At 43.9% G+C, this 24,645-nt stretch overlaps 1 protein-coding gene and 1 pseudogene across 8 annotated transcripts in view; one reads left to right on the forward strand and one right to left on the reverse strand.

Annotated features, from left to right (window-relative positions):
- Positions 1–24,645, reverse strand: part of LOC1274038 (A disintegrin and metalloproteinase with thrombospondin motifs 9) — a 157,191-nt gene that overhangs the window by 89,525 nt on the left and 43,021 nt on the right. For all 7 annotated transcript variants that reach the window (XM_061642677.1, XM_061642678.1, XM_061642673.1 and 4 more), the window contains one exon: positions 20,727–21,553. In XM_061642677.1, coding sequence (XP_061498661.1) covers positions 20,727–21,036 — 310 coding nt within the window. In that variant the 5' untranslated portion in view covers positions 21,037–21,553. The remainder of the gene's footprint in view (positions 1–20,726; positions 21,554–24,645) is intronic.
- On the forward strand, positions 108–6,678 carry LOC1274039 (vitellogenin-A1; annotated as a pseudogene). The gene is made up of 3 exons (XR_009764641.1): positions 108–268; positions 368–5,310; positions 5,385–6,678. The product of XR_009764641.1 is annotated as a vitellogenin-A1 (transcript).

Below are 24,645 nucleotides of genomic sequence, written 5' to 3' on the forward strand. Positions count from 1 at the left end.
AGTAAATATGACGTGCACAAAAATTATTTAACATGCAACTGATAGCGTAGAAGGCTAGCTTCCATGCCAGATCAATGATAATAAAAATGAAGTAGAAAGATTTCATTGAGCAAACTACTGATAAGAAAAAAAAATATAGGAAAGTCGAGTATAAAAGATGATCCTGTGACCACCAGTAGGCACATTCGAGCTTTGGAGTGCATTCAAAGCATCCGGGCAACTGCGAACAACCGAACCATGATTGCGAAGTTACTCCTCCTCACGCTTGGTAAGTGTTATTCATTCAATCGTTAGCTATTCCATTCGAAGGATTTCATCTGCCGTGCAATATAACTAATCGGTTGGTGTGCTGCTTTGTGCTTTACAGTGGGGTTGTGTACGGCGTACCAGTACTCGTACGAGTATGAGTTCCCCTCCTCTCGCCCGTTCAACAAGACGGGCTTCGAGTTCGGTGCCTGGGAACCGAACAAGGAGTACGTGTACAACGTGACGACGAAAACCATGACCGCTCTGCCGGACCTCGAGGACTACTGGACCGGCATTGTGACGCACGGCTATTTGGTGATCCGTCCCAAGGATCACAACTATGTCGTTGCCTACATTGACCGTCCGATGTACGCGGCGTTCAACGAGTATCTGCCCCGTGGATACCGCACTGAACTGTCGCGCTTCAACCTGAAATGGCAGCCGATGCCATTCAGCTCGAAGCCCTTCGGAATCTACTACAACAAGGGAGCCGTCAAGGGCTTCTATGTTGAGAAGACAGTCCCCAACCACGAGGTCAACATGCTCAAGGGCTGGGTCAGCCAGCTGCAGCTGGACACCCAGGGAGCGTACGTGATCAAGTCGGAGTTCAACCAGTTCCCGGAGAACAACACCCTCACCGGTGTGTACAAGACCATGGAGCCATCGGTGACCGGCGAATGTGAAACCCTTTACGACGTCAACCCAGTCCCGGAATTCCACTTCCAGTCCCACAAGGAATGGGTTCCTCAGCCCCAGTGGCTCGAGGAGGACCAGCATGTGTTCCATGTTGTCAAGTCCCGCAACTTTGACCATTGCGAGCAGCGCATGGGCTTCCACTTTGGCTTCAGCGGGTTCAGCGACTTCAAGCCAAACACCAACCAGATGGGTAACATCATGACCAAGTCGGAAGTGACCCAGATGTATCTGACCGGCAACTGGTACAACTATACCATCCAGTCGGTGTCCACCGTCAACAAGGTTGTGGTCAGCCCGTCGCTGGTCAACAGCCAGAAGGCTATGGTCTACGCTCAGGTCAACATGACGCTCAATGAAATCACGCCCTACGATAAGTACCCCGAAGGCCCAGCTGACGATCGTCAGGTCTTCGTCGACCTGGTGTACAGCTACAACATGGCTCATGATAAGAACAACTTCGTTCGTCCGGCCAACGAGACCGATGACTCTTCGTCGTCGTCGTCGTCGTCGTCTTCGGATTCCGACTCTGACTCGTCCAGCTCTTCGGACTCGTCCAGCTCTAGCTCGGAGGAGGAAGCGGAAAACTTCAAAATCAGCCCGGCTGAGCAGTACAAGAAGCAGACTAAGGAAGTCGAGCGTCGTGGAAACCGCAACCGTCGTGATCTGAATGCCTTCAAGGAGAAGCAGTACTACGAAGCGTACAAGCGCGACCAGTACCGTCTGCGTAAGCAAAACGACACCTCGTCCGACTCGTCTAGCTCCGATGATTCTTCGTCCAGCAGCTCTTCATCCAGCTCTTCGGAGTCGGATGAGCACGACTTCTACAGCTCTTCCGAGTCCGACTCCGACTCGCTGAGCAGCGAGGAGTTCTACCAGCCGATCCCGGAAAGCATGAAGGATGCCCCTCAGACTCCCTTCCTTCCCTACTTCACTGGATACAAGGGATACAGCGTGCAGTACGCCCACAACGTCGATGCCTCTCGCTACGCCTACAAGCTGGCCTACGAGATCGCCGACGAGCTGCAGGAAATCTCCCAGGTCCCCAAGTCGAACACGCTGAACAAGTTCACCATTTTGGCCCGTGTTCTGCGAACCATGCACTACCAGGACATCTACGACGTTTGCCAGAAGCTGTTTGTTTCGCAGAAGGAACGCGAAGAGGGCAGCAACCACAGCGAGTCGTTCGCCAAGAAGGTTGACGCCTGGAACACTTTCCGCGACGCTTTGGCCCAGGCCGGTACCCCGCCTGCCTTCAAGGTGATCAAGGAGTTGATCGAAGAGAAGAAACTGCGTGGTGATGAAGCTGCCAGCGTCATCGCTACTCTGCCCAAGACCATCCGCTACCCGACCGAAACGGTGATGCACGAGTACTTCCTGCTGGTGACGTCTAACGCTGTCCAGCATCAGGAGTACCTGAACACCACCGCTCTCATTTCCTACTGTGACTTCCTGAACCGTGCCCAGGTCAACAACCGTTCGGCCTACGACTACTACCCGGTGTATAGCTTCGGCCGTTTGGCTGATGCCGACTACAAGATCGTGGCTCACAAGGTTGTGCCGTGGTTCGCGCACCAGCTGCGTGAAGCCGTCAAGGCTGGTGACAGCGTGAAGGTGCAGGTGTACATCCGCTGTCTTGGACATTTGGGACACCCCGAGATCCTGAACGTTTTCGAACCGTACCTGGAAGGCAAGATCCCAGTGACCCACTTCCAGCGTCTGGCTTTCATTGTCGCTCTGGACCGTCTGGTCGAGAACTACCCGCGTCTGGCTCGCTCTGTGCTGTTCAAGGTGTACCAGAACACCGGAGATGCCCATGAGGTCCGTTGTGCCGCAGTGTACCTGCTGATCCGCACGAAGCCCCCGGTATACATGCTCCAGCGTATGGCTGAGCAGACCCACTACGACCCGAGCACGTACGTCCGCGCTGCCGTCAAGACCGCTCTGGAGAGCGCTTCCGAGGCTGATGAGTTTGATGATGATTACGAGTTCTCCCAGAACGCACAGGCCGCTGTCAAGCACCTGAACCCCCGTGACTTTAGCCTGCAGTACTCTGGCACTTTCCTGCGTGATTTTGCCTTCAAGGAGCTTGAGCTCTCGTACCGCATGTACTTCTCCCAGATCGCTGCTGACGACCACTACGTCCCGAGCGGCTTCTTCTTCCACCTGCGCAAGAACATGGGTGGCCTGAAGCGTTTCTCGACCTTCTACTACCTGATCTCGAGCATGGAGACGTTCTTCGATTTGCTCGACAAGCAGTACGACAGCTACAACAAGCACCAGGAGTACAAGTCTAGCGACTATTACTACAAGTACTACAAGCAGTATCCGCACCTGTTCAAGGACTACTTCAGCCAGTACAACAAGAACCACAAGTACCAGAACGATTACTACGAGCAGTTCGGAAACAAGAACCAGGAGGAGTTCCAGAAGTGGTCCACCACCCGCATCGCCAAGCTGCTGAACATCGATCCCGAGGAGGCTGAGGAGCTGGAGGGTCAGTTCATGTTCCAGATCTTCAACGGAGAGCGCTTCTTCGCCTTCAACAACCAGACCATTGAGCAGTTCCCGAGCCTTGTGAAGAAGTACTTCGAGGACTTCGAGGATGGTTTCGCCTACAACATGACCAAGTTCTATCAGCAGAACGTTGTCACCATGGCCTTCCATGGCTGGCCACCGGTCTGCCATTCCACTACAGCCTGAAGACCCCGACTCTGATGAAGTTCGAGTTCGAGGCCTCTGCCACCACCTACCCGAGCATTTTCAAGACCCCCACTGGATACCCCGAGAAGGAGAACGACGACTTTATCCATATGCCCCGTTGGTTCAACGGATCCGCTGATGTGAACATGGCCTACTCTCGCCTGGTTGATGCCAAGGTTGGCTTCATTACGCCCTTCGACCACCAGCGTTATGTCGCCGGTTACCAGAAGAAGTTCCAGGGATACCTGCCATTCAGCTTCGACTTTGGCTTCGACTTTGAGAACAACGACTTTGAAGTGAACGTGCAGCCGCTGGAGCCCAAGAAGGACGTGCTACTCTTCCACATGAGCTCGTGGCCGTACACCGGATACAAGGACATCGCCGATCTGCGCCCGATGGCCGAGCAGCCGAGCGTGCACATTCTGCACGATCGCGCCCAAACCACCAAGTCGTTCGAGCAGTCGTTCGGTCAGTCGCTGACCGGCGTTGCTCTGCGCTTCCAGGCCAAGTACGACAAGGACTTCATCGACTACGCCTACCTGATGAAGCACATTGAGCAGCACGACTACTGGTCTGCGCTGGTCTATCCGTTCGCCTCGGAGACCTACCACTACCATCAGTTTAACCTGTACTACGATGCTCAGCGCACCAGCGTGAAGAATGTCAAGTTTGTGCTGCAGCACAAGCAGGCCGACTACGACCAGGACTTCCAGACCGCCGACGTGAAACACCCGAAGAGTCGCCACGGATACTCTGGATTCTACAACGAGTACAACTACGCCCAGCCCTTCGTCTACTACGCCGGAAGCCAGCGCCGACAGGAGCAGTTCATGCGCAACGCTGGTGCCGGTATTCGCAACAGCGACGTCAATGTCTACGATTTCGGAATCGTGTTCGAGGGCAAGCAGCAGAAGGCTGAGTTCGTGTTTACCACCGCCTATGCCGACAGCCCAGTCGACGAGAAGGAGCGTCTGTTGATGTTCCTGTCCTTCAGCCCGTACGTGTCGTCCAGTGCCTTCTTCGAGTTCATTCCGTTCTCTGGCAAGCAGTTCCAGATGTGCTTCTCGGCCACCAACCAGTACCCGAACATGCCCAAGCTCAACTTCCTCAATGTTCTCAACTTTGACAAGGTCGGAAGCATGAACTGGGAGCTGGCATACGGTGAGAAGTGCCAGGGAGGATCGCACGTCTCGATGAAGGGTAAGCTGATCCAGTCGGAGCCCTACCGCCACTTCCTGCGTATCTCCGAGGCTGGCCAGAGCTGCAAGCAGCAGATGGACCAGGGATACTTCCAACTGCCCGCATGTCAAAACGCCACTCGCCAGGCCGGATACTTCGATCAGTACTCGTTCAACTTTGAGTACAAGGATGTCTCGAACTATGCAAAGAACCTGACCTACCAGTTCTTCGACTACGCTCGTTACTTCACCTTCCCGTACTGGGAAGAGGACTACTTCTTCCAGGGCAAGCACAACCAGTTCCAGATCGACTTCCAGCTGGCTCCGTACTTTGATTACTACAACGCTTCCTTCTACGGATCTGACCGTAGCTTCGCTATCCAGAACTACCCGATCGAAAGCGAATACGCCCGTTACTTCTTCTCCGTCCACCCCGACTTTGACTACTACGAGCGCATGTTCAACTACGCTTACCGCGGAAACTACCATCGTAAGTATACTGGCGGAACATCATCATTATTACACGCTCCAAAAATACCAATAATTGTTTTCTTTCTTCTACAGCATCTTGCGCTGTGTCGAACAAATTCGTCAACACCTTCGATGGAAAGACCTACGACTATGAGCTTGGCAACTGCTGGCATGTTGTGCTGCACACCGTCAAGCCTGACTACTATTTCTACGCCCAGGACTCGCACTTCATGAACTCGGACTACGAATACAACTGGAAGAACGGCTTCGGAGAGGATGAGCAGATCACCATCCTGGCCCGTCACGGCGAGGACAACCAGCTCTTCTTGAAGGCTATCCTTGGCCAGTACAAGCAGAACGACTACAACATCGATATCATCCCCCACGGACACGAGCTCCCGATGGTCTACATCAATGGCAAGCCCCAGCAGATCCACGAGAAGTACGCCGTCGAAATGTACACCAATGATGATGGTGGCGATCAGCCGCTGATCCGCGTCTATGCCCTGCCTGGCAACGAGCTGGAGATCAGCTTCCGCGATGACGACATCAAGATCGTGTTTGACGGATACCGTGCCCGTTTCTTCGCCGACCAGTCGTACTTCAACAACTTCGTCGGTCTTTGCGGTACCAACAATGGCGAAGGAGAGGACGACTTCATCACCCCCGACCAGTGCGTCATGCGCAAGCCTGAATACTTTGCCGCTTCGTACGCGCTCACCGGCATGAACTGCAGTGGGCCGGCTCAGGCCTACTTCACCGAGTACCACCAGAAGGCTCAGCAGCACTGCGTCAAGCCCCAGTACTACTTCGGCAACGTCATCAGCGAGCAGGAAGCCGGACGTCAGCGTTACAACTACTACTACAAGGACTTTGATCTTTCGGACTCATCCTCGTCCGAGTCTTCGTCGTCGTCGGATGAATCTGATGATTCCAACTCGTCCTCGTCGGAGGAGCGCAAGCCGAACCGTGAGCACTTCTTTGAGAAGCAGCAATACACCGAGAAGGAATGTGCTATGCAGCATCGTGTGCAGTACATCGAGCAGGGTGACAAGATCTGTTTCACGAACCGTGCTCTGCCCACTTGCTCATCTCAGTGTAAGGCATTTGAAAAGATCCAGAAGTACGTCGATGTTCACTGCCGTGACGCTACCGATTCTGCCGCTCAGCTGTTCAAGCAGCAGATCCGCAAGGGAGTCAACCCGGACATGAGCAACAAGTCGGTCACCAAGACCGTCAAGTACTTCTTCCCCAAGAAGTGTGTCTTTGCTAACTAAGCCTCATAAGATGCACTAACTATTTATGAAAATCACAAAAAAGCATTTAGAAAATCATAAAAAATATCGAGGAGAATTGAATAAAAGAAAAACAATGAATTAAATGAAAACTTTGCCTTATATTCATCAAGTACATGGAGCCAGTATATTGCACATAAACAACTTCAAGTTTTTAGGACGATTCTTTTTTCTTGCAAATGACAGGAAATGCATTTGTCGGGACTAATTTAAAACTGGTTTCTTTCTTAATTGAATTTCATTCATCGAGTCTTATTTGTGTGAACAGTCATCGCTTTGAATGTCAAGGTTACCATCAAACGACGTTCAATTACCGAACCGCAGACATTCCACACAAGTTCTTTAAAACATTTCACTTAATTTAAAGTCTATAGGATTCAGCGCAACACGCATGAACCCCTACGAACGACGGCGAGTGCAGTGAACTTCAACTCCTAGACAACAATCAGCCTTTAAAAATACACTAATTGGCGTGCACCATCGTCTGTGTGTCTTTGCGTTCTCGTCGTCACGAGTGAAGTTTCTGCACTAGATATGCTGTCGCGACGTCTCATCCGTGATTGGCAAAAGACGGTGCTATTTTTATGCAAACGATGATTCAATGTCGAGGAATTGCTCATAGCATTGCACCACTTATAATTCATATGAAATAATTCTAAAACTTTAAGTTAGTATACTTAAAACAAAAGAATGTAACCTTTATTGAAATTTTACTATCATATTTATTTGTTAACAAAGGTGGTATAAATTAAAACATATGTGTGTAACAGTGAAAAGTAGATCAATATACAAAAAATATTACTTTTAAAAGCCTGCAATGTTAATGAGCAGAGGTTCTCTTCAGTAATACAATTTCCCCGTCAATTGAGAACATTAGGTTCTACATACTATATTGTATCGATCGTTATTCTCCGATGAGGTACACTAATAGACAAAGCTATAGGGTATTAGCTATCACCGCACGGTACTTGTGCATACAAATATTGTGACTTCATTAAATCGTAAAATGATGGCGAGACAAGTCAGTTAAGCAGCTGCGGTACAAACAGGGTACCCCAATGGATGAACGATTCAATTCTCAGAGTTAGTTAATGAACCAGTTGTACGTTTGATCGGTATTTCTTTGCATAAATATTTCCTTAAGCCACGCCAACATTTCATGCCACAAATGGACAGATCGGTAAATTTATAGAATTATTGATCATAGACATTAATTAAGACAGCTAAGACCATACTAACAGGTAGTCCTTGAATGTGCTTCGTTTGAATACATTCACACTAATGGCGCGGTGTGTAAATGAGCTAATGCATGTGCTCGAATTTCAAGAACAAATTGAATTAAATGAGCAGTTTGAGTGTAGGGAACTTTCGTAGGGTGTAGGTTAACTTTCACAAACTTTCTTCCTTCTCATTGAATAATCAAACTGATATGTAAAACACTGTAATTAAGTGATGCACGGGTCATCTATTTCTTAAATGAAAATCAGTCCGATTCGATATCTAAAAACACTTTCCAACTATTTCGTATAAGGACCACGAATGCACACGCTATTTGTCTTTTGGCACGATGCAGCCGTTTGTCTGCATTCCGAAACAAATGGTGATGATGCAAGTTCTGATTTCACTCGACTCGAAAGTACGGAGGGAAGGTAAAAAACATAAATCTTGTTTTGCTTCCAAATAGCTTGCCGTTCAGCTCATAACACACGATCGGATGGTGGTGGAATTTGAGAGGCTGACCGACAGACAATGTTGCAACGAACTGGTAATATATGCACGTGTCTGGCCTATTCCACTCTTGCATTCAACCATTTTGCGCGAGTCAGTTTGTCTAGCTACTATGAGCTAGCGCGTAACTCAGTATAAATGTAGTATGAAATTAAATGTATAAATATTTCGCGGCTAAGGTGATAAAAAGAATGATTTACCCGCCCTTGCTGTGTGCAAATTGCAGGGTTGGCTTTATGCAGAATGATTTACTGTAGCTCATCTGAAGTCTGACATAAAAAAAACGATTGATTTTTGGCTGGTTTCGAAGTTGCTGTTACATTCTAATAACTAAGAAGACTTTTACAATGCGTCATGATTTAGGACAACTGCTACAAAATATAACACATTTCGGTCATAAATGCCATTTTTGCAAGCAAACTAGCTTGCAAGTGTCCAGGATTGAACACTTTTCAATTTGGAGTAGTTCCGTAACCGGCCAAACGCTAAATAATACCATCTTTCAGTGTAACCGTTTCACTCCTTTTATTTTTGCTTCTTGAGTTTTGCGGCATAAATAAACGCATCAAGCAGCTCTAATTCCGATAAGTGAATAATAAATCCTTGCTGACATTAATAGCATCGTGATGGATGCCAGTGCACTCGATAGGAATGTGAAACTGCTTAATGTGGCCTGTCTTAAATCTTGCGCTATTGGTACCCGCATGCTAGCAACCATATGGTAAGAAATCCTCGAAACCTGCCAACATTGTTCGGGGTTATCACGTTTACTTACTTCACGCACAGCACAGCGTAAACCAATTGAAATACTTCAAGATTGTGTTTAAATAGGTTCCATACATGTATAAGTGTCTCAGGGTGATGTACTGACAGCAGGACGGGGGTAGATTATTTCACTATCTTTCAGCCGTTAAGTTGACTGAAGTCAAATCGAATAAAGTGTGCACGAACGATGCTGCAACTGCAACGCTTAAATTATTAGGTCGTGGTGAAAACTGAGCAAACAATCGGTTCGTATCCTTGACCTTCATAAATTAAATGCATTTGTTGTTTTTGTTGTTATTCAATTTAACTTACGGTTAAGTCAACCGATTCTAAAAGTCTTAGAATGACCACATCCACGGGGGGAGGGTATACGACATTTTGGACAAATTAATTGAATATGGGCTACCATCTTTCGAGACCATCGTCTACATTTATCGAAATTTGCTACGAATTCTTTGTCTGGATGCAGATGCGACTAAATTATGGGGTGATAAGGAACCGTTTCAGACTATACTATAGATATTATATCACATGGATGTGTGTTTAAATTATAACTGTAGCTACTAGAATACACACATATCTTTACATGCTATTTTTGTTTGTTTGTTTCTCAAAAAATGGTGCAATGAAACGTGATTTGAATCACGTATTGAAATTGCTATAGTTTGCGATGTTAAATGAGCAGAAGAGATATGTAACCATTCATTAGAATAAAAAACAATGTAGCAAAAATAACAAGTAAAACTTTTGGCAGACACCTGCCAAATTAGGCGATTTGAGAGTTGCAGCACACCATACATCATACCAAACAAGAATTTGACTGCACCGTGCATCATGGCTGTAGCAACGCTTTTTTGCAGCACAATTAAAGAGCATTGGCGTGCGCTTGTCGATAACATACACGAAACTCCCAAGGTAATCGCTGTTAGGGGGATGATAAATGTTTAGGTACATCATTGAGCCAACTACAAACTGGCTAGTGCGCGAGTTTTCGTCCATTTTCTTTCTCTCTTTTGGAACCGGTCGGAACTTTTGTAGTTGTTTTTTTCCTGTCTCGTTGCTTGCAAACAATTTCAAAACTGTGCATTCGTGAACGAGAACGTGTTGTGTTTGATAAATCGTTGTGCATACCATTCTTCCCGTGAAATCATTTTACAAACCAAGGCGACGCAGAATCCTACTTATGGATGCGTCGCGCTAATTCGTTGAGAGAAAAAAAAAATGTTCGAAAACGTGATACAAGCCAGAACCCATGCCAACGAGTGTGGGAAAGTTTTGGGCACTTAGGCTCTTTGGTGAAGCGGAACGCAAATGACTTGTAGATCGATTAACAGAACACTGTTCTTGGTCCTCATCGCAAAAGCAGACTATCTTCAATCATATGCACGGCATGTGACAACAACTGACTGACAGAATGAGTCGTACGCTAATGTATGAATATTTAAGACCTCTCAACGCTAGTGAAGCTGACTGTTGTATCTTATTTTTATATACAATAACCTAATTTGAATTGATCATTTGTCATATATGCCGTTCCCTTTGTCTGGCTGTCTGCGAGAAAAAACACTAAATTTAACAGGTCGATATTTTAAGCAATTCACCACATTTCACGCTACAAACTATGTTACCGACAAATGTCACAGAACGCACTATGTCGCGCACACATCGAACAAAGGCGATCTGCTTTTGTTGCGACCAATAAATACGCGCTAATCTTTTTGCACTTGCCTTGCCGACTGCGTCCACCCTATGTGCGGCACAACAAACCATAAATCCATTAGCGAGGATCGCCCCCGTGCTGACCCTGAATGGTGTCCCAGGTACGCCCAGGCAATCGCCCCCATACGCGGCAATCCGATTGTCAACAGGTTGCAATTTAGCGGAGGATTTGTGCCATCGCGAGCGGTTTCATTGAATATCGGGGCTCTCTGTGTTGTTTGAACGCATCGTTACTTTGTCTCACACGGTCGGTTTCATGTCATGGGATGCTCTGATTGTCAAACAAACCGAGCGGCAGGCTCACACATACTACATGTACTCCCAGGTTCCTAACGCTCTCTTTTGCTTGACCTACACGGAAACCCACTTTTGCATTATGCGTTCGTAAGCAAAGTCCCCGATTTTGGTACTCAATTTTGCAAGAAACCAAAAACCCAATACCCAGACCACAATTTTGTGGCAGCTTAAGCCGCATGAACCTTCACGGTTGCCTCTTTCGGGACGGTAAGCTCCGACATGCTGGCCTACAATCTAGGGGACTGTTTTACGATGCTATTTAGCGCCTACGCGCATTTCGCTAAGGAAATGGTGGTATCAATTAAGAACGCCGTGGGCCGATTACCGGAAGACACACCGCTAATCGGATCAAAAAGCTAGATTGATCGTCGTTCGCAAAGCACTAAGATGCGCGACGTACATGAGACACAATATTACACAAGACGGTCGATAAGCTTTTGGCTACTGAAAAATACTTAATTTAAAAAAAAAGAAATGATGCAAAATTAGATGTAGCAAAACAAGAAGAAACATTTCGGAACATAACAGCTACGATATCGTGGCAAAACAATTCAAAACGAGGTGAAAATTGTCCTCCCCGCATTAATGGCACGAATCCAACTGCTCGCCATTCGTATCCAGACCATTCGAATATCGTAAATTTGGAGGTAGTCTAAAGGGATTAAAGAACGTTATGTGTCGTTTTTCTCATGTAGCACCTCAAAGCTATCCTTGACAGGGTAGGGGCCATCCTAGTTAAATCTGAACGGCAGCTCACCGGTTATATATTGCGTATAAATTGGCTCGTAAAATAAAATACAACCCGATTACGGGACTATAAACATCGTATTCAATCGAGTTGCGCTGTGAACCACTGGAGCAGCGCTAACTGGTGCACACCAAATTAGCTTAGGCCTGTGGCGAGACGAAAACAATAACCAATTAAGGCCAAGGAGCAATCGCTTTGGCCTACTGGAGTAAACTTCTGGATGATGAAATTCAACAGAATAGCAAAGTAAACGACTTCTTACCAAGCCATGGGAGATGTTTAATGTCTTACAGCTAGACTTCGTCCCCAGAAGGTGCACCAGTTAGGTCAGACATCATATAACTGATGAAGTCACGCAGTAGCTGAAACACCACAAGAGCAGGAGATTGTTTAGAACATATTTCTTAGTTAGTGCAGTCAGATGCACACATTTTTCACGTGTGTAAATAAGGCACACTATTTACATGGACTAACCTATATAATCATCCGAACAGACGCTATTTAAACAGTACCTATACCGCGTTGGGCCGTTTTCTGTCAGAAGAACGTAGAGCAGGTTTCAGCAATACTGGTAGTAACGACGACGACGACGACGACGACGACGAAGATGACGACGGGTAACCGAAAGTAAAATTTTGTACGAGCTGTGTTTATGCGTTTGTGAGTGTGTATATATTGGCCACTGCGAGTTGCAAATGTGTTATACCAACCATACCCGAAGTGCATTCTCCTATCGCAGCCAAGAAACGGTTTAATTGCTCCATAATTCAGTGAGCTAATTTGATAACTCACTTAACCACGTTCTCTGCAGGCATGAAAACTGCAACTCTATCCAGTTGCCGGGGCCAAAAGTGGAAACAACCTGTAGCGAAGTGTTCTAGGCGAGCATGTGCAAACTTTATCGACGCGCTTAATGGGTTGCAACTGCTTGTGAGGTGTTTTTGAGACTGGTCAGCAATTTCTTGCACGAACTTTCTAGCGAAGAATGTCGGAAACGCCCTATGCGCGTTGTGTGTCGTGTGCAGTATTTCCTAGTGCTAGATGCACTTACCAGTCTGGTCGCATGTCGGACAACTAACTATGTCACGGATTAACGAGATTTCAGAGTTCAACGATTCCGTTGTACGGAACGGGACACAACGTCGTGTCGTGGGTTATGTTTTGTCTGGTAATCTGGTTCTGATATATGGTTCCAGCTAGTGAAGATCATTCGAGGGGATTATTCCGAGCAAGGGAAGCTAATCAATGGGCAAAGAAGGGAAGAAACTTGTACGGCAACTACCGCTTTTGACATTCGAGGATCGCAGTCGAAACATCGTAATGACCCCACAGGCAAACCGATTTAACGGAGCAGGAGAGGAGCCGAACGGAACATAAATAATCCAGCGCTTTAACGAACGTCGCCAGGTCGATTCAGGTCCATGGAATGGCTTATCGGGATCTTAGCTAGACGCAGCAACTTAGGAACACCATCCTACAGACCCGGCAGCATCAGTTAGCCCTAGCTTCTGCACGGTTGCTTTATTGACCATTCCGATGTGATGTCGTTCTTTTTTTTCACTTAGAGACGGGAAGTACAAAGGTCAGAAAAGGTGCAAGCCACTGTTGATCAACATTTCACCGTAGGTTGGAGGGTCTGAACGGTTTCTCGACATTGGGCGTGAGGGTACACCGTATAGACGCGATAGGAGACAGTTGATTGGTAATCGCAATTAACGGTCACCTAGCCTTGTCTTAGCTTGGAATTCAGTAAATTCAATGTGGATACATTTTTCATCTCAACTGAACGTTTAATCATCAACTGCAGGTTTAAACCCTTACAATAAACCCTTAAAATACAGAACAGAAATTACCACATAAAATTAGTATCAAATATTATAAAAATATATTATACCGAGTTTTTAGATTAGTGTATCGCTTGGATTCAAATTGTACAACGATTATAAAGTTTTTTTTTCATAGCAAAACACCTACTACTGCCACAAGAGTTAAAAACTGTACCACAGTGCTGAACAAGAGTTAAATGTGCATGCAGACGAAATTGTTCGTATCTAAAACCGATAGAACAGGACATGATTCAACTTGGTCGGTGCAGCGCTCCATGGTCGTAATAAATTATCATTCCACCGCGAGCCGACATGGCCTCCTATTAGGTTGTGGATTAGGGTGGTCCATGCTTGGCAAGATTTCCAGATTACTCGAAGACTGTGTGCAGACAGTACGGCGGCTGAACGACTTCTGTATGCTGATCAACACGCAGCAGTCGCGCCATTTTACACTTCGCCCTTCTTCCGTGCGTTTGACTCTGCGAGAGTCATGGTATAAAAAATAGCCATCCCATGCGTGCTAGCCTGGTAGCGGTCGCTCCATAAATTACCATCTGTCAATCGATAAATTCTGCAAAGTGATAATTGTACACCGTGCCTAACACAACGGCAAACTAATCGGCCGCTAAGAATCGTGCCGGCACTGGAACGAGTAGCGTATCGTGGGTACTTCCGTACCGGTTTTCTGGACGATGCGCGCGAGGAATGATTTGTGTTACCGTGTAACGCCCAGGACGCTTCAGCGAGTGGATTTTTTGTCTGACTTCCTGCAATACACGAGATCCACACCTCGTGGGGTAGATTGCCATCTAAAGCAGGGGCAATTCGACCTCACGTGCAATATATGGAAACAGCAGCACGTTACAGAAGATTCTGACCATTCCACCCTCACCCTGACGACCACGATCGGAGCGTAATCGACTGTTTGATCTTGTTTATTTACATTTTTCATTCTCTGGCTGCATGCCTCCAGCCCGGATCTGACATTTGGCATTTGAATACCGTTTTGTGAAGTGTGAATTCTTCTAACCTGTCAAGAGTCCCCAGGTGACGTGAATCAGCACGCGCTCATCCGTGTTCGCGCAGCACCTCCACAGACAAACGTAGGCTGAACAGCGATTCATCTGTCTCATAAAGCGAAGTTTATTTCTTCGAAGTACTGTGCGTTGGACAACGAAATATTTCCAACTAGAAAGTAGACCGAATAGTGCTCTTCTTACACGATATTCTATGTCGATGAATTCCTCACAGATCCAAGACGATTGCATCAATAAATGAAGCAAATTTTGTGATAGTAAAAATGCATGACAGCGAGCATTACTTTCCGATTTTATATACTCAAAAAACATAGCAGTTGAAAGAAAATAATAACAAATTATTGTCTTTAAAAAAACTCCATGTTCATGCTAATTGTGTATACAACTTTAATAGAACTTATTATTACGCTGTCTGAAAGGATAGATACTGTTGGTGTTTTTTTAATGGAAATAGAAAATGCCACTCCATGCACACCAATCTTTTGAATAAACATGATATAAGAAACACGACAAATGATGCGAAAGATGCTGACACTGCCGAGTAAGCTCAAATAACAAGGGTAGTTTGTGCTTTGGAGGGGGCCATGTTTTTCGACCATGGAATCTACCAACTACTACAAAAATCGTATAGCTCGACCATTCGACGTATACACGCGAAACAGATCACAGTCAATGACAAAATAATGTGCTACTTCTAACATTTTTATATTTGTTCATTTTTTTCAATTATTAACACTTAAACTTAAATTCGAGGTCTAGCGGGACAACAAACAAGACCATATTGCGAAGAAAACCAAAGGATTCTTCAACACGTGTCGATTAAAACTGCTTGAATGGGTTCCGATCATATCCTATCAACAATGTAAGAACGATTTTCTAACTTCCATACAAAGAGCAGAATTGTTGTTGTTGTTTTATACAGTACGGTACGATATATACGTGATATACGGGCACGATACAATTATCCCTAGTAACAAAGCATAGATGGAATATTTTAGTTTTTTTTTTGTGTATAACCAAGTTTTCCGGGCCAGCTAGTTAATTATAAAAATGTTATAATTTTTGTTGCAAGTAAGCACTTTAATTTGCCAAAATAAGTTTTGCAAATTTTGTTTGTTCAATAAAACAATTCATTTTTGTAATGTTTTGCATTGCACATTTATGACCACATAATGCTAATAGTACTTTTAAATAAAGGAGTGTACATTTGAGTTTTAAACGAAATAAATGGAGCGAATGCAAAATTTATGACGTGAGCACTTTTTTTTTGCATATCACTGTAACTTTTGCGTATGCGTTATAGATCCTAACAGAATAGCAGAAATTGGGAAAATCATAAATTTGGCAGAAAATACAAAAACGAAATAATCTTGCGTTGACGCTACATCCATGAATGGCCAGTCTCGTGGTACAGCCGTAAACTCGTACGACATACCAGCATGCCCGTAATGGGTTCAAGACCCGAATGGACCGTGCCCCTCCCCTCCTCCATACGTAGGGCTGACTACCCTGGTACGGGAAATTAATAAGTAAAAGCCAAGCCAACTAGTGGTACAGGCAGGCATTGATCGACAACGGTTGTTGTGCCGAAGAATAACCAGACGATATCTAGAATGACGAATCAAACACTTCTAAAAAACGGAACAAACAAAATTCAAATTTGCTACTAAACTTTAAAATTAATATATGTTATTTTATTATCAGTTAAAGGTTAAGGGTGTCTAGACCCTTTACTGCAAAGCAGAGTTGAGGACCTTTAATAGTTTCAGCGAGAGGGAGGGGGGATAAATAAGAATTGCTTATTCGAGGAACGGCCATTTTTCGCTTACAAGATCTCCATCGTGTGTTCATTGTTGCTTTATATTGCTATTATATTAATACATTTATGTAAGTGAAGCAAGCATAAAATGAAAGAATTTTATGCTGCACAATTTTAACAAAGTGAGAATTGAGATAAATTATTAATCATTATTATTTATTACAAAATCATTTACTATTTGTGTAATTGATGGGATTCAATTTTAACGTTCAGTGATTCAATTTTAACGTCCTTGCTGGTACTAAACTAAACATCGAACGGAACACATTTTGTATGAATTTATTAAGCTGGAAATTTAAATCCGTTGATGTGGTGAGTAGCAATGCATGCCACAGCGCCAATAGACAACCCAGACTTTGAGTGTACTCCGGATAAAACCTCAAAAACCAAAAAATAATGACTTATGGGTAAGGAGAGAAGATACAGTCAATAGCACCAGTACAAAATGCACAAAGAGAAAGCACCGCGCATGCCTCCAAATCGAAAGATAAATAAATCAAAACTTATTTCCGTTCACCACACATAAAGACAGGATAGTTCCAATAGCCAGAGATAGCAACCACATAAGCGCTGCCTTTAATATGCAGAACAGCGCAGTCACCGATGCTGCCAAGGGTGATCAATAGTGGTTTATATGTTTAATCGTTCGATGTTACCGGATACTGGTGTGCTGGATTTATGGAACAGTACTTCTGCGTATTGGTTTGCAAAGATAGGTACGCAGGAAACTACTTTTCCATCTAGCAGCTTGTTGTTGTTGTAGCAGCACGTTGTGAAATGTAGTTGTTCATAGGTTAAGCGTCACATTAAATGCAAACTACGCTTTGGATGTTTCCAGTAAAATAAGATGTTCCTGTTTGAATTTCTTAAAACTGAAGCATTTTCCCATTCCGGAATTTTACAGTTGATCATAAAAAACAACACTTTGAAAACATAGTAACACCATACGGTTAAAAGATTTCGGTTAAGATTTTTTTCGCTCTGGGAAGTCCCTTGAACAAGTAGTTTGCGATATAACAATAATTTAACAACATTTTCAATAAACAACTAGGATATAGATCTTGCTGACCGGAGTTTTTGACTACATTTTAATGTATACATATTTAATATTTAATCGTACAATCTCGTTGAGTGCGCTTCCTATTATATATTTTGAGATTATTTACAAGTTCTAAAAAGGTGATTTAAAACAAGTAGCTCGTATGCAAATTTTTGACAATGCCACCAGAAATAGCCGGAATTGCATGCACAAAAAAGCATATAATTAGCGTTCTTACGTTGCTCAGCACCGCTTGTTAGAGGAAGAAACCAGATCGACTATGAAAGGACAAAATAACAAAAATATCATAAGAAAAAAAGCAGCCACCGAGTTTGGGGAATGCAGTTCAGAATGTAATACCGTTTATGGTGATTACTATCGGCAGTGCAAGCCTTTGCCAAAAGGACAGAAAATGACGTTTTAATGATGTATGAACTGTTGAGGCAACACGTTCGCTTGCTAAATCAGTGCATCTATGTCAGGCTCAACACGTACACAGCAGCAAGCATTTAACTTTGGCTGGAATGTTTATCATTGTTTAGTTGTTGTTTGCCACGTCTTTTTTGAAGACGTTTTCTTTCGTAAGATCTCCATGCCCCTGTGTGTAGATTGCATACTGCATTTAGTATGTTTTGCTTGAGCCAAAACCAAAACACTGCATTTTTGCACCGTCAGTTTTGTTTTCGTTCGCGGTAACGATGCTTGACAACACGAATCCTCGACAACGGTTGTGCTTTGGGTCGTTGTTTAGCCAACCTGTTAGCTTGAAATCATGCAATTGATCAAAACTTATATTTTCTTTTCATTGCAAACTCCTTAGCATCTTGACAGAAATAAACCAAATGAATGGCAAAATAATGCATAAGCTAAACGAGTTATTATCGAGCAATTTTATTCCATTCAAAGTGTAACTATAAAAGCAAAAATAATAATAATAACAAAGTGGCAGCAATACATGGCTGCAATTAGTTTTGTGTATCCAATTCTTTATGTTACCTTGGCGGCATCATGTAGGAAAAAACCATTTCCTATCGTCAGTATATTACAAATACTTTACTTAGCACACACACTTTACCAATCCTTACTCATGGTTCTGGTTGTGTTAATTGTTGCAAGATTTTTGTTTATACTCAGTTTACGGTGAATTGTTGATTTTCGATCTCTTCAACGGTTTACTGAAATTTGATTGTTAAAATCACGACCGACCGACGATGCTAAAATGACCGAAGATTGACGGTTTGATTGAGATTAATGAATCAATAAAACGATGCTCCATCACGCAATCGTGAGAACGCTGAAGAAGTTTGGGCCGGTACAATCCGAGAGAAATCCAAACGAGAAAGAGCAAAAAGGTTGCAATTGCGAACGGTGATAACGAATGCGGTGAAACGCAACAGTACGAACCATCTCTGACAATGAAGGTGCAAACTTTGAGCTCCGGTTAATGCGTCGAACAGATCGAAGCCACCATCAAAGAAGAGAAACAAACCAAGCAGGATAAGGTAAATCGTGCAAACATCCTTAACGAACCTCAATGCAACGAATAAACACAACGCAATGACTGCACCAGTTCGGGCGTCTGTTTATGCTACTAATGGCTTCCCAGTGTATCGCCACGAATGGACAGGTTCGGCATAGATTTCATGACAGTTTCATACGTTAGGCGGCAAGTTGGCGACTGTCTTTGGAAGATAAATGTTTCGCACGGTGAGTGATTTCGGGTGAGTGGCATCGAATTTTGAAGACAAATAGTTGAAACCGTTCGGTAGAATGATCGATGCTCCGTGGCACAGACGGAGCAAGTTGCAACCATCGTTAAGTGCCCGCTGTCAAGAGGAAATGCAATTAAATGCGGCTCGGTAAGACGTTTGTGCGCATCAGTTTGCTGATTGCTTTGCTGTTGGAAAATCCGGCATTTTGTTGTAACCGTAGTGGAGGGTGCACCATTGTAGACGTGAAATGTATAAGGACTCTCGGAGCTGAGACGCTGCGTATTGCACGCAGGAATAGAAATTACAAAGGTGTACCTCGTGTTTTAGCATAATATGTAGATATGTTTGGTTGTGAAGCCTTTTTTACACAAATATACAGGGTGGCATCTTAGAAGTAATACACCTATTCGAGTACACCTTTTTTGTGTTTTCTGTCACTGTGTGTCAAACTCGCGGGCATACTTTGACAGCTTAATTTGTTTACTATTTATCGTGAAAAACGTACACTTAGTGCTCACTTCAGTTTTCTCATATATTATAATGGATTCAAGTCGAGAACAAATAAACAATATTTCCGAAAGGGTGACCAAATCTCGCTTGTTGCTGAATATGCACGCAGGCCACAACATCATATTTTCGGACGAAAAACTGTTCACTCTGGAGGAAACCTTGAAAAAGCAGAATGATCGTATTTATGGGGCATGTATTCGGGATATAACAGCCGATAAAAGAACAGTCGAACGGTATCAAAATACGTCAGCCGTGATGGTTTGGGGAGCTCGGCCAAAGGGAAGTTTCCGTTATTTTTTATCGACAAAGGCGTGAAGATCAACAAGGAGTACTATTTAGAACACGTTTTTCAAGGCCACTTGAAACCATACGTTAAGAAGTTGTTTGGCAACGACAACTTTTGCTTCCAACAAGATTCAGCTCCAGCCCATAAGGCTTCGATCGTTCAGAAGCGGTGCAAGGAGCATTTGCCATGTTTTATCAGTGCATCGGAATGGCCTGCGTCGTCTCCAGATTTGAACCCGTTGGACTTCAGCATATGGGGATACATGCTTGGAAAGTTGGGCGACGTCAAACATTTGCATTTGGACGGATTCTCAAAGATATGGGATGAAATGCCGGATGAAGTTGTGCGTGCGGCTTGATTTCCAAAAGCGCCTACGGGCGGTTATCAAGTGTAAAGGTGAAAGATTCGAAATAAATTAAGTGAAATGCAGGTTTAATACCAATAGAAGCTATTTAAATCGATTCCTAAGAGAAATCAAATCTGGTGTCAATTTTATTACAAAAACAAAGTGTATCACTTCTACGATGCCACCCTGTATATACCATCTTATTTGAATGCACAACACATTTTTAATTTACCAATTCATGAAATATTATGATGGATGGGTACTAAATCATATACAAAAAAGCTATAGAATATTAATCTGATGCTTACCTTTTCCTTTAGATGTCCCATTCCCACCCGGCGACGTATCGTTTGGTGGTGTTTCGAATGGTGGAACATGCTCAGACGGCACTAATACATCAACTCTATGATCCAATAACACGTGACTTTGCCCCATAGATTCTGTTGTGGTTTTCCACAGATGAGGGATCGTCGAGCTTGGACTTTGCCAGCTTTCGGAAGGTTCTGATCTGTACGATACGAGACAAAGCGTTAATAGTAGCAATATTATCAAGATTGCCATGCATCCCGATATCAGGAAGCAGATCTTCCTGCGGGATGGATACCATCCGGTGGTCATAACTACTACTGCAAATGCTGTCGAATATTGCAGCCAAACAGAAGCCTATTAAAGCGCAAAATTTCACAGCGTGAAGTTTTACGCCAACTTAGCACACAACTTCGATATCAACACTAAGCACTTCACCGGCAGCCTGCACACACGAAATGCAACCGCGCACACAAAACGCACACGCTTTTCTTTTGATTCCGGGAGGCGTCACAAAACGACACCGCTTGATCACTGCACCAATCACTGCATTGATCACTGAACGGACTATAATTCGATACCAAAACCAGACACGACAAAACAATGCCCTGTAGCGTCGAAATGGGTCACGGGTCGCTTAACCCGGTTGAGCACAAACAGCCACAAAGAACTTTACACTTTGTCACCAGCTGAGACGGATGGTTTAATACCGCCCTTACACTGCTCGTCGTAGGTAGATAACACTTTTGCTGGCCTTTCGTCATTTGCATCACTTAATATTATCCGATTGTCGATTCTGCTCCCTTGTACGGTTGGTGTAGCTTCCAAACTGAAATAAGGTAAAAAGAGCAAATGATTATAAACATGCGAAAGCAAGGGTATTGTAATAACTATCAGTTAACAAAACAGTGATTTTTTACCTTCTACCATTACTATTACTTTATACTTTTACTTATACTATTATTATATTTTGAGCTATATCGGTTAAACGTGCGCTAATTTAGCCATCCATTACCATCTATTCTAATAAAAAATAGAGATATTAATCTTATGCGATAAACGCTTTGAAACGAGTATATAGGACAACGACAACAAGTGCGTCATTACCTCTTAAGATTGGAAATCACGGTTTTCGAATGTGGTACAGCAATATAATTTTAACAAAGACATTTGTTCGAGGCAGAGTTCTAGAACTACGTCGGAGCTGTGGAAAATACTACAAAAACGTGCATCGAAAAAGGTACAGTTGGGATTTCCCGTGACATTTCATTGCACATTGGAATGATTTTAATTTATTCGAAGCAATTAGCGACCACTAGGAGGTGATTCAAGCCAAGAGGATAGAGCAATTTATTTTTGTCATTTTATATGTCATAGCGTGGGATGGTCCCGAGGTACTGTCGTCAAATTGCACGACTTAACAATGTACCCGTCGTGGGTTCTATTCTAGAATGGACCTTTCTCCCACAGCATGTCCGCGTGAGACGTTACGCCAAATAGAAAAAAAGAAGTTATTTTTGTATGTCTTTCAACACATTATCTGCATAATTTATGACGCTCCAGATTTTTAATGACATATATTTTTGTTCCATTATTCGATCTAGATCTAGAATTGACCTGAGAAGAGCAGATTTATAAAATGTTTTAAAATTTTTACAAAATATGCTTTCGATCGAATGACCAGAGCCAATATAGAAACAATGAACTACTTGTTTTGAAGAAGCCATTTTAAAACATATCAGTCAACTGTGTGTTAGCCTTTTTATAGTTACAAATATAAAAGGCAGTATGATGACTCCCGTGAACCGCGTGCACCGAAAGCATTTAATATGGCGCCATTTGTTCGGTAGATCATGTTGTACTACAGCATAGCACCAAAGGTTTAGCGGATACGCTTAGTTAGGGCACATTACGCACGCTATTTCAACAACCAGGGCGTCAACACTTTTTCAACAAGAACAAGAGAGATCATTCCGTCGGTTAAGCTAGCAACGTATTCGACATTGGCGCCAGGAAGGGATAAAATTCGCCTTCCTCAATTTGCTCCGCTCGAGTGCAGCTGGTAGAAAATGGTCCGGATTGTTTAGAATCCGGCGATCCACTCAAGCTCGGGGCTCAGAAGAATATCGTTATTTTAAGAAAGAACAAAACAAAGATATGAAATCGCTTCCACGGCTGAAAAGGGCCAGTCGCGTAGCGGGTGGTTTAGTAGCGCCCACTGTACGTTCTAATTGATCGTCGGCACCGAAGCACCCTAAAATATGTTCGTGGTTCAAAGCATAAACAAACCGCAACTTAACGCACCGGGCCTTCAACTACAGACGTTGATCGGACAAAAATTACTTAAAAGTAACACGCAATCGCATGCGCCAAGAGCGTTCAAAACGACGCTCGGAAACAAGGCGTGTGTTTTGTTTTTTTTTACCATCCGTCTCCGGTTATTTTTCTTGTTGCGGCGTTGTCTTCAATAAGATGAAAAATACACAACGATAGAAATCTGATTCTGCGCCAATTAATAATCAATTATCCATAAACACTTTCGAGCTTCGGCTGAGCATTCCCGAGTGAACAGCATTAGATCACGACATTCGCGGGCAATACTTTGCAACCTCTTCCCTCCTACTGGTGCGTTGCAATATTTTGTTCCCGTACACCGCTGGAAACCTGGAACCATCGTACACACAAACTTACGATCAAGTGAAATCTTCATGGTCAAACCCGCAATGGCATGTAGCGTTCGTTCGGTTCGGTTGCCTGCCGAGTACGTTGACGTTTTGTTCCCCACCACGCATGCCTTCGCAGCGCAGTCAAGTTCAAGTTCATTTTTCAAGATCTCGTCCAATCTTTAGCCGGCGGCAGGGGGAGAAAAAAGGAATGACCAGCGGAAGGTGGTGAACGTATGCGAAAGCGAAAACATGATTCAAAGCGTTTCGCTTATGAAGGGAAGGGTCGGAAACGACTGGCTGGAACGAAGACGTCACAATACGGCAATCGTACATTTGCCATCTTTAAATCTTGCGGCATGCGGTTTAGCGTGTCACAGTATGCTGGTCGGTATCGTCTAGAAAATGAAAGAAATGAAAAGTGAGGCGTCGAAACAGGATCATGCTTTGTAAGCCAACGTCCGTTGGTGGAAGCCGTCTGTTTCAAAACGTGTCGCATGAAATGGTGGGATGCTGAGAGACTCTTTTTCGTATCAGAACCTTAACATCAGGCAGGAACATTGGAATGTGGCACACAACATCGTACATATGTTAGCTACGACAATGACTGCACCATATCCTCCTGGATAGGTCAGGAATCTGGAGTCTTGCTGCGATAGTAATAACTTTTACTGCGGGTTGAGCTACAACACTTGTATAAAAACTCAGCACCATATCATTATTTAAAAATATAAATATATATAAACCATGTTAGTAATAAGGTTTGAAACAAAACTTCAAACACTTTTGGCATAAAAGATTTAAGAACAAAAAAGTCAACATTTCTTCTTCTTCTAATTTCTGGATAAGTCAAGTCCATAATATGAGGCGACGGAACGACGGTGTACGTGAGACTTGAACCCATGGTGGGCATGTTGTTAGCCGTGCCAGTTGACGACTGTACCATGGGATCGACCATTGTTCAATAGTTAGTAATTTCCATTTTATTCAAAAATAATGCTCCACCCATCAACACAACAGATATCGCATGATCGTACATTTAATCTCTCCACTCGAGCTAACGATGCCCAATCAATGTAGGCACGTTAGCAACATTTATTTAAAACTCAGCTAATCCATCCTGTTGCCAATTAGGTAACATTGTGAAACATACTGATCGTTTGATTCGTTGAATTCTCGTTCCTTCTTTCCTGTTTTCCCTAATTTCTTGGTCCACACATACAGCCTACGCTGCTGGAGCTTCCTTTATGTCACCATT

Source organism: Anopheles gambiae, chromosome 2 (assembly GCF_943734735.2).
Source record: "Anopheles gambiae chromosome 2, idAnoGambNW_F1_1, whole genome shotgun sequence".
In the NCBI taxonomy this organism is placed as follows: Eukaryota; Metazoa; Arthropoda; class Insecta; order Diptera; family Culicidae; genus Anopheles; species Anopheles gambiae.